General features: G+C 39.5%; 1 protein-coding gene across 1 annotated transcript in view; it reads left to right on the plus strand.

Moving 5' to 3' along the window:
• CEBPZ (CCAAT enhancer binding protein zeta) overlaps positions 1-13,671 on the plus strand; it is a 15,799-nt gene continuing 2,128 nt past the window's right edge. Inside the window, exons 1-12 of the mRNA XM_052699786.1 lie at positions 1-181; positions 266-1,809; positions 2,745-2,976; positions 3,551-3,722; positions 4,888-4,976; positions 5,470-5,523; positions 6,214-6,316; positions 7,395-7,463; positions 9,690-9,756; positions 10,812-10,912; positions 11,684-11,744; positions 12,679-12,887. Coding sequence (XP_052555746.1) covers positions 32-181; positions 266-1,809; positions 2,745-2,976; positions 3,551-3,722; positions 4,888-4,976; positions 5,470-5,523; positions 6,214-6,316; positions 7,395-7,463; positions 9,690-9,756; positions 10,812-10,912; positions 11,684-11,744; positions 12,679-12,887 — 2,851 coding nt within the window. The 5' untranslated portion in view covers positions 1-31. The remainder of the gene's footprint in view (positions 182-265; positions 1,810-2,744; positions 2,977-3,550; positions 3,723-4,887; positions 4,977-5,469; positions 5,524-6,213; positions 6,317-7,394; positions 7,464-9,689; positions 9,757-10,811; positions 10,913-11,683; positions 11,745-12,678; positions 12,888-13,671) is intronic.

A 13,671-nucleotide genomic window follows, 5' to 3' on the forward strand; every position in this document is an offset into this window, starting at 1 on the left:
GCGTCGCCGAGCCGCCTTCCTGCGGGCTGCCATGGCGGCGCTGGGGGACTGGGGCGTGAGGCGGCGGCCGGAGGAGGCGGACGGCTACGAACTGGATGAAGATGATGACGACGACGACGGCGGCGGTGGAGGTCCCGATGGGTTCACGCTGGACGAGGTGCTCCGCCTCGGCGGCACCAAGGTGAGGGGAGGCGGGAGGGAGAGGGAGAGAGAGCGCGTGGGCCCGCGTGCAAGCCGCGTGTAACCGCCTCGCTGCCGCCCGCAGCAAGACTTCCTCATGCTGTGCGCCGTGGACGAGGCGGAGGAGATGGTGGACGGCGGCAAGAAAGGTGCCATCGACGATCTGAAGGAGGGGGAGCTGGAGGCCTTCATCGGCTCTTTGGGGCTTGGCAAGTATGCGAAGAGCTGCCTGGGTGAGGAGGAGGAGGAAGAGGAGGAGGAGAAGAAAAAGGGCAGCAAAGAGAAAGAGAAGACCCCAAAGAAAGAGAAAAGCAAGAAGGAGAAAAGCAAGGAGAGAAGCAAGAAAGAAACAATTTCTTCTTCATCAGAAGGGAGAAAGGAAAAAAAAGCCGAAGAGCAAGTGAGTGGTAGAAAAGACAGCAAGAAGAAGCTAGCACGCCAGCAGCAGTCAGTACAGAAGGAGAGGCTGGAAGAGGACTTCACATTTCATGCTAGGGAGGTGATACTGGTCAAACCTGGCGGCAAGTGGTACGACCTGGAGTACACCGGTGAGACTTCTGCTGAGCCACAGGATCCAGCCCTCCTGTCCCAGTACAAGGCCTTGGCCCAAAAGCTGTACCAGCACGAGACTGAGCTGTACAAGAACAAGACGGAGTATCAGAAGGGAGCCTCGTCGGCGTGGATGAAAACCGTTGTGTCGTCGGGCACCCTCGCTGACAGGATGGCAGCCATGACCCTCCTCATTCAGGACAGCGCTGTCCACAGTCTCCACTTTGTTGAGAACTTGGTGAACCTCGTAAAGAAGAAGGGCAGCAGGCAACAGAGCCTCATGGCTCTGGATACTTTCAGAGAGCTTCTCCTTTCAGATCTCTTACCGGATACTCGCAAGCTGTGGTCTTTCTCACAGCGCCCATTTAACAACATAGAGAAAATGTCGAGTGGCAACAGAGATTCAAGGGACAGACGGCTGATACTGTGGTACTTTGAGCACCAGCTGAAGCTGCAGGTGGCAGAGTTTGTGCAGACCTTGGAAATACTGAGCCATGATTCCCTGACGGCAACAAAAACCCGAGCGCTGGCAGCTGCCCACGAGCTTCTCTGCAACAAACCTGAACAGGAGAAATTTCTGCTTGTTCAGCTGGTAAATAAACTTGGAGACCCTCAGAACAAAATAGCCACCAAAGCCTCTTACCTTCTAGAGACTTTACTTCACAAGCATCCAAATATGAAAGGAGTGGTGTGTAGTGAGGTGGAGAGACTTTTGTACCGCACAAACATCAGTGCAAAGACTCAGTATTATGCCATGTGCTTTTTAAATCAGATAGTCCTCAGTCATGAAGAAACTCCATTGGCCAACAAGCTGATATCTTTGTATTTCTGTTTTTTTCGGAACTGCATTAAGAAAAAAGATGTTGAATCCAAAATGCTCAGCGCTCTTCTTAGCGGGGTAAACAGAGCTTACCCTTACGCTGAGGTTGGTGATGAGAAAGTGAAAGAACAGATGAACACCTTGTTTAAAGTTCTGCACCTTGTGAACTTCAGTACCAGTGTCCAGGCCTTGATGTTGCTGTTCCAGGTTATGGACTCCCAGCAGACTGTATCCGATAGGTACTACGCAGCGCTGTATAAGTAAGTGACACGTTTGGATATTTGGTGAAAGCTTAACTGCCATTAAGATTTTGCAAACTTTGTGTCCCACTGAATAAACATTTCTGATGTTTACTATGGGCTAGAAAATAACATACATAATTTTTTTTTTTTTAACTTAACATGGGGATAAGAGGACAGTGGGCGGCTGTGAGAACGTGCCTTTGCACTGTTTTCTGGTTTTAACTCCAGATACGTTTTAATACTATTTGATAATTACTTATTCTGAAATCACTTTTACAGACAGTGTGTTTTAGTGGTGTAATAGCCTAAAATCCTGTTGTCTGTTTTTCGTAAGGGAGGAAAGCCCTATGTCTACATGATCCTTAGGTGACTTAATTTGTTGGGTTGGGAAAACTCGTGTTCTAAAAGAATCTCCTTTTTGATCCTAGGTGATTATTTAGACACTTGGTAGGTTCCGTACAGGCTTCTGGTTAGTTGATACTGATTTTATAAAGGGAGCTCGGGTTCCCCAAGACCATGCAATGCATTTTGAGGCCTTCTGTACCACATAGTGTCAGAAAAAAAGTGAATAGAAAGTGGACTTGCTGACACAGGTTATCTGGCCTGATTGTGAAGCCTGACAGTTGCCAACCATTTTCTTTCTACTTTTTCGGTTATCTGAATAGGTCAGATTAGTTTCTCACTTGTATGTCCTCAATTTTTAAACTTCTGTGTTGAACTCAGTTTTAAATATATGTATATATATTTATATTTATTTCATTTACTGATACAGGGTTTTTTTTTTAATGTTAATAGTTTGTTATGGACTTGCAGATATTACAAAGCTGTTGACATTTTCAACATTGTTCATAATGGTTTGTTCTACTGGAGAACAAGCTGTGACTGTACCTCTGGATACCTGTCTGAAAAATGTGGATAGTAGTTTTTGATTAATTCTCCTTTGTTTTCTACAGGAAGCTTCTGGATCCTGGTTTAGCAGCCTGCTCAAAGCCATCCATGTTTCTTAACCTTGTCTATAAATCTCTGAAGGCAGACGTGGTGTTGCGGCGAGTGAAGGCCTTCGTGAAGAGGTTGCTTCAGGTCACTACTGGACAGACACCACCCTTCATTTGTGGAACCCTGTACCTTCTGTCTGAGCTTCTGAAAGTAAAACCAGGCCTGAGGGTCCAGTTACAGGATCACGTGGTATGACTACTTTATTCCGTAGGGCTAAGAGAGATGTTCACCTTTCCCTAACCTATTTCTCTTTGTGAATAATTCTTCGTATCTGGAAAGGACTGTCCTGTAAAATGGAATTCTTAAGAGATTTTGTTAATATCTGATTTTTATGTGGCAAAAAGTACTTCAACAATTACAGCTGCATTAAAAATCTGCAAAGATGTTGTCTGCATTCCTAGCAGGTCCTACAGCCTTCATTCATGGAGGAAGTTCTTTTGCTAAATGCTGTGTAAGTAAGCAGATAAATGCTCCAGTCCAAAAAGTTTTGTCAGAACATGGCCTTTTTCTTTATGCAGTCTCTGAAGTATAACCAGGCAGTATTTAAATAATATATTATTTTCTTTCATCAAATGAGGACGGACTTTTGCACTGACGACTGTATAACTGTATGACTGCAAAGTTCAATTGTAGTCTTGTATTGTGGCCAAAAATATATGTTGTCTAAACATGCTGATTCTTCAGAAGTATGTGGATTTTTCTAACAAATTGTAATAAAACTGAAAAAGAAAAGCTGTTCACAAACATTTTCTGTATTATTTAGGAGTCTGATGAAGAAGAGTGCTTTAAGGATCAAGAAGAGGTTGAAGAGAGTGAAGAAACATTTGTGGATGCAGACAAAGTAGAGAGGGAAGAGAGGAGCGCAACAGAAAATTCTGCTAAAACTAATCATCTGAGTTCAGCAGCCTCATGGGTGCATCATGAGAATATGGGAGGTAAATTAGCAAGAAAATGTAATGCATTCAAGTCCTAACATTCAGTAACAGTGGCATACTGATCAAGACTGGTAAAATTAATTAGAACATAATTTTAGTTTTTCAAATTGAAGTTTGATTCAAAGCAATCAGAATCATTTTTTTTCCTCTTTCTGTTAGCTCAGCAATAGTGAAGAGACTGTATTCATCTTTTAGCTGTTTTCTCTAACAGGTTAGTGTGTTTGTGCCCAAGTCATAAACAAACTGGATTTTTTTTCTTCCAACTTGAAAGACATTCAGAGTAACGTAGCCATTGTCAGGATGTGTGTAGGTGCATATTCAGTTGAGCATTGATAGAACAACCAACTTATCTAGCTCTGAGCCTGCTTCTAGCTTTGCTCTTTCCTGATGGCCTTTTCACAGAGTCATAGAATTATCAGTCTGGAAAAGATGTTCAAGGTCATCAAGTTCAAGCCATCCATCTGACCCACCAAGTCCCATCACTAAACTGTATACTGTAGTGCCACATCCACATGTCTCTTAAATACCTCCAGGGATGGGGCCTGTACCACATCTGGGCAGCCCATTTCAGCACATGACCACCCTCTGAAGAAATTATTTCTGATGTCCAATTCAAACCTCTGACACAATGCAAGGCCATTTCCTCATGTGCCATCGCTTTTCACCTGAGAAAAGAAACCAACATCCTCCTACCTGCACACTCCTTTCAGGCAGTGTTGAGGTCTCCATTCAATCTCTTGTTCTCCAGACTCAACAGCCCAAGTTCCCTCAGCCACTCCTTGTAACTCTTATTTTCTGGTCCCTTCATCTGCTGCGTTGCTCTTCTCTGCAAACTCATGAGCAACTCAGTATCTTGATAGTGAGGGTCCCAAAACTGATCATAGTATTCAAGGTGTGGTCTGACCAATGCTGTGTACAAGAGGACAGTATTTCCCTTCTGGAACAGAGAAGGAGTTTTCAAGGGCTTTCCTGAAAGCAAGTAGGAACTCACCTGGTCATACTGTGGGCTTCTGGATTTAATCTCTGTCTGCTACTGGATGAATCTGTGGTCTGTCTAGCAAAGAATGATGAACAGCATTACTGCCACGGTGAAATGAAGATAATACTCTCCTGAGTTTTTTTTGAGGAAATGTAATAGTCTTCTTCTATCTCTACTGTCCCCCAGGGAAAAAGAATGGGGTCTCCTATGATCCTTTGCACCGAAGTCCTTTATACTGTGGTGCTGAAAGTACAAGCCTTTGGGAACTGAAGAAGGTAAAGCATCCTCCTGCTAGTGCATACTGTGTTTCTTAGTGTGGTCCTTGTATAAAGAAAAGAAAATTAATTTTGTTATTTCTGGAGTGGTTACCTCAGTCACATGACAAAAAGTTAAAGGTCACACTGCTCAGCTCTAAGGCTGTATGTGCTGTGTTTGATGGTGTTATTCCAGAGTAGGAATAGTAATTTTGTAGTGGAGATTGATGTATGATCTTTTTTAGACTTTTGAATCTTTGCTTTCATTAATGAAGCCTTTTGGTGTTTAGTTAAATAAAACTATAGTCGTGGATACTTTTGGTTAATGCTAACAAAAAATTAGAACTTGACATTCTTTAGTTGTTCTGGAGCAGAGCCCCAGTACATGCTTGTGTGTTGTTTGGTGAATTGCAGAGTGGTCTTCAAATACAGTGTTGTCAGAAGCCTATGGCAACATGAAAAACGATGGCATTTATTTTTGAAGTAGAAATGAAGAAATGTTTTTGTTTTTCAGCTTTCTGAACATTTTCATCCGTCTGTGGCTCTCTTTGCAAAAACAATTCTAGAAGTAAGTATTTTTACCTGTCTAGCTGTGATTTTTATTAGCTATCTTTTGCCATTAAAAACAGCATAAAGCCTTATTGCACTCTGCAGGTTGCTAGAAGTTCTGCAACACTGTGAGTAACATGCACTCAAAGACAAAGCTTTTCACTGAATTAGTGCTTTATCTAAATGAGACTGTTCACAGAAGGAAATAACTGGGTTGAAAAGTGCATATTATGTGATCCTTAGACTTGTTTTAGATTTTGGTCTGTCTGCATAAAGTGTTTTATTTCTGATGTGAGAGGGCTCTGTTTTTGGAACACAACTTTTACTTCTTAAAATACTGTGATGATATCATGCACAAGTGCCTACTTAGAATTTTTACTTTCTTTTACATATTTGGTATTCAAGTTGCACTGACTATTAACTTAGTAGTTGCAAATGTAGTTGCAAATGAATCGCTGTCAATAAAAATGTTTCTCTTTTAGCACAGTGCATGGCAAGGCAGTTCATCACTGAAATGAAGTGAGGGAGGTGCTTTTTGAAGAAAACAGTGAGATTCCAAGAGTAAAAGCATGAAGGAGCGGGTTAACTTGTCAGGCTTAAATGATGAGATATCCCCAAATCTTTATTGTTGTTTGATGGACCATTTGAGCCTCTAACTATATGTTGCTGTCTTTTGAAAATGAAGATCATAAACATTTTCTTATTTCAGGGAAATCACATTCAGTACTCCGGTGACCCTTTGCAAGATTTCACATTAATGAGATTCTTGGATCGCTTTGTGTACAGAAATCCCAAACTCCACAAAGGCAAAGGTGAACTTCTTTGCATTTGATTTTGATTGTTGATGGTGAAACTCTCAGATTGTTAACGACCTACGCTTGTCAAATATTTGGAGGGCACATGGTGCACCAGAGGAGTGACATCAGTCTGCAGGGCTGTGTGAAAGATATCTGTAATTTAGAACCAGCTGCTAGCCACATAGTGTTGCCTCTTTATCAGAGTTTCAATAACTGCCAAGGTAGCAGGAATAAATGTAGGGGAGTGTAATGACTGAGCACAGAATAATCAAGGTTGGAATGCATCTGTGGAGATCATTTAGTCCAACTCCCCTGCTTAAGCAGGCTGCCCACGACCATATCCAGGTGGCTTTTGAAGATGACATTTACAGAGGGAGAATGCACAGCCTCTATGGACAGCCTGTGCCAGTACTCAGCCAATCTCACAGTAAAAAGTGCTTCCTGATGTTCAGATGAGTACAAACCCCATTTCCTCACCTTTTCCCCGGACCCTTCTGAAAATAACCTGACTTTATCTTCTTTGTACATTCCCTTCAGATATTTGTGCACATTGATGAGATTCTCCCTTAAGTCTGTTCCAGGCTAAATAATCCCATTTCTCGTGGCCCTTCTTCACAGGAGAGATGCTCTCATCCTTTCATTTTTAAGGCCCTTTCCTGGGCTCTCTGTAGAATGCACATCTCTTGTACCGGGGGCCCAGAACTGGGCACAGCCCTTCAGGCATAACTTCACCAGGACTGAACAGAGGGAGAGGATCCCTTGCCTTGGCATGTTGTAACACTCTTCCTAATGCAGTTAATATTGATTGTCTTTGAGGCAAGGGCGCATTGCTGGTTCCTGGTCAACCTGCTGTCTCTCAGGGCCTTTTCTGCCAAGTTGCTTTCCAGCTGGGTGACCCCCTACATATATATTAATTTCTGGGGTAGTATCTCCCCAGTTGCAGAACTTCCTGCAGTTCTCTTTGCTGAACAGCATGTTTTACAGCCTGTCAGGATCCCTCTGGATGGCAGCCATTCCTCTCAGCTTTGTATAAGTTCTAATAAAGTAGAACTTTTTTACTAAAGTAGTGTTTCTGATTTATGTTCTGCTACAGAGAACACCAGCAGTGTGGTAATGCAGCGGAAGAAGAAGCAGTTCATGACAGATATACGAAATCTGGCAGGTAGGCTGGCCTCCTTTCTTTTAACATTATGATTGAGAAACTGTTCTTTTGAAGTTAAAAAAGAAAAAAGTCTTGGCTGATGGTTGTGAACATCCATCCTCTGTTCTATGCTGTTTCTGTTGTCTCAGTCACTGTCTATTTGAGTAGAAAAACAGTTTATCTTCTGCTGTACCACTGCTTAGCTTTAGTCAACAAATCTTTTCAATACCTTTTCTCCTTGTATTTTCCCTCTAGTTGTCAATTATTTTCTCATAGCAATTCCTTTTTATTAGGCAGTGCATCATCAACCTTACACTTTCTCCTTGCCATTAGAAAATGTATAACAGCATAGTACAGAGTGCCTGAAAACAGCTTGCCTTTTTGTCTACTGTGCTATTTCTGCTATCGCCTGCATGTATTTTCTGTATTTTCTCATGCTAAATTACCTTTTTTTTTTTTCCAGCATCTCATACAAGGTGATAAATTCGCTGGGTAGAGAGTAAATTTTGCAGTCTTGTGTAAAAAGTTTAGAACATTGTTACAGATTGGCTTGTAGCTGGCAGTGTGACACCTTGGGGGCAAAAATGCTGCTAAAAAACATAAACAGCCTTAGCGTTTCTTCTGGCTAATTTCAATTTTATTTAGAAGAGCAATTTGTTAGGCTATTAATTTTAGAGATACTATGTTTACAAAATAGTAAGTTTCCTGCTCAAATATATGCCATTTTAATGTCTGGCATCGTAGTTTTTTTTGCTCTATGAGATTTCTAAAAATGTACCTAGAGTTATATAAAAATCTTTAAATGTAAGCTGCTCTATTACTAGTTAATGCAGTAGTAGTATGCAGTTAATGAATTTGTTTCCAAACTATCATATGATCCCATTAATTCTGCTTAATATAATTGAAAAGTGACTTACAATCTTGGAAAATGGATTTATGTAACAATGTAAATCGTACTAAGCTCTTTCCTTAGATTATGTGGATTACTTCAAACAGTGCCACAGCTGTGGCTTTTAGGATTGGTGTTCAGCATCTCTTCTGTTCTTCCTTTGGTAGGTAACTACCTGCCTACAGAAAAAAGCTGGGTTTTGCCCCAGTCTTTACAGTGATTATGGGCAAGGTTTGATGGTAAGAACCAGCAGTTAAAAGCAGGATAAAATTTCAGACTTGTTCCTTGAGCATAGAAGAGGTACCGTAATCTGTGGTGAAGCCCCTAACATTCCCACAGGTGTACTTCCTGTAACTTTAGATCTGATGTGTTAAGCAGGAGCTTTATTAATACAGATTAACTGTTATGCCCTTAGTGATGTATGTTTTTCTGGCCATGAAAGCTTAAATAATTCTTATCTAGAATGCATTTGAGGATGTAATTTGTTATTGCATTCTTTAGTTTATTGTTATTTGAAGGAACAAACTGAACACTTAACACAAGTTGAGGAAATAAAGTATTTTACAAGTGAAATGTCCAAAATAGGATTTATATATTATAGGTAGGCACTGCTGAGGCATGAAGAACTGAGGTTGCAAATCCTCTGATACCTTCTACTATTCATTTGAACAGTTGTTTTGTATGCTGATCCCTTTTCAGAAACGAACCTTTGTCACTTAGGAAATATTACCATGTATGTCCACTGAGATAAGCAGTAGCACGTTCTTCTGAGGAGAGGGAGGAAAGTGAAAGACACGAGAGGGAAAGCTTCTTCACAGGGCCAATCGTTGATACCCTAATTGATCTGGTGCTGCAGATGTCATACTTTGCCCTGTTTCCTCAGAAATGGTGGTAGAGTAGGGCTGGATCCATTCTTCAGCATGCTTGATTGGCTTCTGGTACATGGCTGTCATTTCAGCTGCATTGCTTCTTACTGCCAGGGCTGCTGGGCAGTAGCAGTTCTGCTGTTCCAGTGAATGAGAGCTGGCTTACATTATTTCCTACTTTTTTTTTTATAAATAAGAATTAAAATAAAACGAAACAAAAAGTATCCCTGGGGTAGGTGACTGCAAAACCTCACTTGTTGGCATGTAAATTAGGACCTGGCTGAGTTTTTCCAAGGGGCCTTGCTCACAGCTAGTTATCAGTATATCCAAAGAACTGTTGATTTGAAGTTTGTGATGAATTCACTTTATGCAACAGACAGCACTGAGCACAGTGCTTCTGTCTGTGCTGCTGTTTAACCACTTGTGACACCACTGAGAAGAATAACAGTCATTTCAACTTGAAGTAAAATCAGTTCTTTTTGGCTTTTGCAGTCAATAGTAAGGAATTCCTTGCCAGAGATGAAAGCAAAATCCCAGTGGATGAATTATTTTTTCACAGGTAATGAAATATTTATGAACATTCATTTTAAGAGTTCTTTAATGCAATGCCTTCAAAAAAAAAGTTACATCTAATAAGTATTTGCTAGTGTTCCATGTGCTTGCAAGTTTTAATTAATTTGAATGACTTGTGATGACAGTTTCCTTAGAACATAATTTCAGAATTTATCAAAAGGAAAGAATATCATGAATGAAAGCAGTCAGTGCTTGGAAACTATACATCAAATAATAATATTGTTATGATAAATACACCTAAACTCTGGGTGATAATGAATGGCTCATGGGTTGTAATTCTTAAGTATCAGAGGTAGAATTAATATAACTTAGTTGGTAGATTGTGGGGTTTTTTTCGGTCTGGGGAAGAGGAAGCTGAGGGGAGGCCTTATTGTGCATTTCAAATATCTGAAAGGTGATTGCAGTGAGGATGGGGTTGGTCTCTTCTCACTGGTGACAGGTGACAGGATGAGGGGAAATGGCCTCAAGTCGTGCCAGGGTAAGTTTAGGTTGGATATCAGGAAAAACTTCTTTACAGAAAGGGTTGTTAAGCACTGGAATAGGCTCCCCAGGGAGGTGGTGGAGTCACCATCCCTGGATGTGTTTAAAAACCATTTGGCTGTGGTGCTCAGGGACATGATTTAGTGGAGGGTTGTTAGATTCAGGGTAGTATGGTTAGGTTGTGGTTGGACTTGGTGATCTTTAAGGCCTTTTCCAACCTGAGCCATTCTATGATTCTAAGTTGAACTTAATTGACACTTTCCAGATCTACACATCTTCCTTTTGCCCTTTTATAAATTCACTATGTTCAAAATGATTTCTAGCACCTCTGTGGAATTGTATTGTTTTAATCTTACAGTAGTGACTTACAGCTCAAAAAAGAAAGCAAATACGAATCTCTGTTCTGGGATGTGTTTGAAATAGTTAATTTACTCTTTTCAATTGGAAAAATACACAGTTGAATCCATCTGCTGGGTTGTTTTTTTACTTTTTTTTTTTTTTTTTTAAATCTTATAAAGAATTACCTGTAGCTTTGTGCCTGAAAGTAATATGCTGTTTCAGATTTTATACAAAGTTTGATAAAACAAGAGAGAAACACAGGCGCCAGGAGGATGAAGAAAGTGTAGAAGATGTGGATGATGATGAGTTTGAAAGAGCATTGGGTAAAGTTGCATTTTTCCTTGTAGAAACTATCCTGGTATTTCCTGCTTTTACAAATTATTAATGTATCCTTTTTGTATAAAATAATCTGGTACATGAATGTGAAAGTGGAAGAAAATTGACTTTTCAATTCCTGTTCTATGCTACTGTATTTAACAATACAGCTTGTTTAGCTCAAGTAGGAAATTTTGGGTGTTTGAGTGTAAACAAACTGGCACAGATCTGTTGCTGCTTCTTTGTTCATTTCCAAGTGTAGCCTGAGAATGAAATAACATTTTCTTGTAGCCTGTTCTTTTTTTACTGCCTGATCTTTTTAAACCTTCCTTAGAGATTCTGTCATCATTCCTAACATCTCTCATGAGATGAGTTGTTCAGTTGGGGCCTTGGCAAACTTCTAACCTGGAAATTAGCCAACAGATCAGCTGTCAGGACATTCATTTGCAGTATCCTAATAGAGTTTTTGTCTGACTTGGATGTTGTCTGATGCCGATCAAAAATTATATTCTGGAAAAAGAAAACTGTCATTATTATTTAGAGATCTATCTATCTGTTTTCATTGTGTTTTATTTATTTTTCTTCAGAAAAATTCCAGTTATTTTAAAGTAACTGTTTTGTGGATGATTTTTCTGTGGGAGTATGAACCGTTTAATATCAGGTCCCGCTGCTGTTGATGCAGATCATATAAGTTGTTCAGGAAAACAATATTTAATATTTTGCAATAACTTCATAATTTTTGTTTGGCACTTTGTAGTAAAAAGTATTTTTTTCCCCAGATGCATTTGAAGCTGATGATAGTGCCGCTGGGGTTAGCCAGGATGACCTTGATTTTGCGGGGTAAGACTTCAAATCAGTTCTTTCATCTTTCAGCTTATCATTTTTGCAGCAAAAAAAGAAAAAAGGCAGTGGCAGTTAAATGCTGGGTAGTGCTGCTTTTCTGCATCCCTCAGAATGGAGCATTGTGATTCAATGGTGCTTACAGGACCTTTGCTTGGAGCATGAGACCTGTAGTATTTTATCTGTACAATGCAGTAACCCGGTAAACAAGGTGTAATCCTACTTGGTTTTCATTGTCTCTGGTTTCTGTTTGGGAATTACCATGTACAGAAGGAAACAAAATGAGGCATAGTTGTGCTGCTGCTGTTAGGACTGGTTGTAACTGGACCTAACTCAGGGAATAAACTGGGGTCCAGAATCACAGAGCTCAGTTTTCAGGAAGTAAGCAGTTAATTAGTGATTGATTAACCTCTTCTTTTAGTTAAAGTATCTTCAGTATACCCTTAAAATCAGCATAGAATATTCTTTTTAAAAATTGAAATAAGAATTAAAGTTTAAACTCTTACTGAAATGTTTCTGTGAGCCAGGTGGGTGGGAGTGAAAAATAAGAGGAGACTTAAAACAACAACTAAGCATCTAGCATCTAAAGAGCTGCATTTACTTTCAGTGGAAAAAAAGAAGAGGTTCTAATACAGAGATCAAACATACTATGTGGTTTTTATGGAAAAGACTTTCTGATAAGGAGCAAAGACACCTGGAAAGACTCAGTTTATTTTAGAATAGGATTGTCTCCAAAACTTCTTAACATTACTGAGTTTTTAACTGAGTTCCATACCTGCGTGCATAATACTTTTATTATATTTATTATTAATGTATTTACAGAATTTGCTGTGATGTTTTACTTTTCTACCATATTGTTCACAGGTAGATGGATGTTATCTGGCAAACTGTATTCTACCATATGATGTGTTAAACCTGTTATGTATTTTTTTAGTAATATAAAAAAGAAAAGCAACGGAAGTAAGAAAAGCAGAAGTGAGGAATCCGGTGCTGACTGGGAGGATTCTGATGATGAAGATGAGTTCAGTGACCTGGATGATGAGGAAGTCTCCTTAGGAAGCATGGAGGAAGATGATTTTGAAGAGGATATGAATGAGGAAGGAGGCGTATTTATGGATGTGTCTGATGATGATAACAGCCCAGGTGAAGTAACATTTAATATAAAAACAACAACAAAAACAAAAAGAAAAATCTTTTAAAATAGGTTATTTAATTTGCAATTACATATTTAAATTAATATTTGGTTATCTGGGCGTAAGGTTTGGATTTTAAGTGAAGAAATGTTTCTCTTGTCGATCAATAATTCAGAAAAGCAACATTTTCTGCACAGTCCATGAGATGAAAACGGGAGTTATACATGAAGTTCAACAGCTTGCATACAACACGTGTTTTGATGCTAAAAGCATTGGCAGAACAAAAGCAGCTTTGTAATGGCTACAGTACACAAGCATATGAAAAGATTTCAGAGGAAAAAAAATCTGTTCCTAACATTTTTATTTCTTTAGGTTAGTTAATGTTAATTTTTAGATGAGGTAACTTTCTACATTACTGGCTTGCAAATAACAGCTTACTCTTCCAATGCAGCTGTGCACCTCTATTTTTATTACCTCTGTAACAGTAATTGATTGTTGCACCTTTATGCCTTTATTGTCTTTTGAACTGAAAAGCATGGGTTACTCAGAATGTACTTTCTGTAGCTGGCAAAGCACAAATTAATGGAGTATTTCAAATAATAACTTAAGGTCACAGGACTATGATTGAAGATTGAGCAGATAAATTACTCATACAGCTATTAATACATGAATCTTTAATAAGACTGTTATTTCATCATACTTAAGCAGACAATCAAAGTTTACATAATGTCCTAGCCTTCATATGTTAAATATCTTATTTTCTCACCTCATTAATATTTGGTGCTTTGTGAAAA

This window comes from Tympanuchus pallidicinctus, unplaced genomic scaffold (genome assembly GCF_026119805.1).
Source record: "Tympanuchus pallidicinctus isolate F22 unplaced genomic scaffold, pur_lepc_1.0 scaffold1, whole genome shotgun sequence".
NCBI classification, from domain to species: Eukaryota; Metazoa; Chordata; class Aves; order Galliformes; family Phasianidae; genus Tympanuchus; species Tympanuchus pallidicinctus.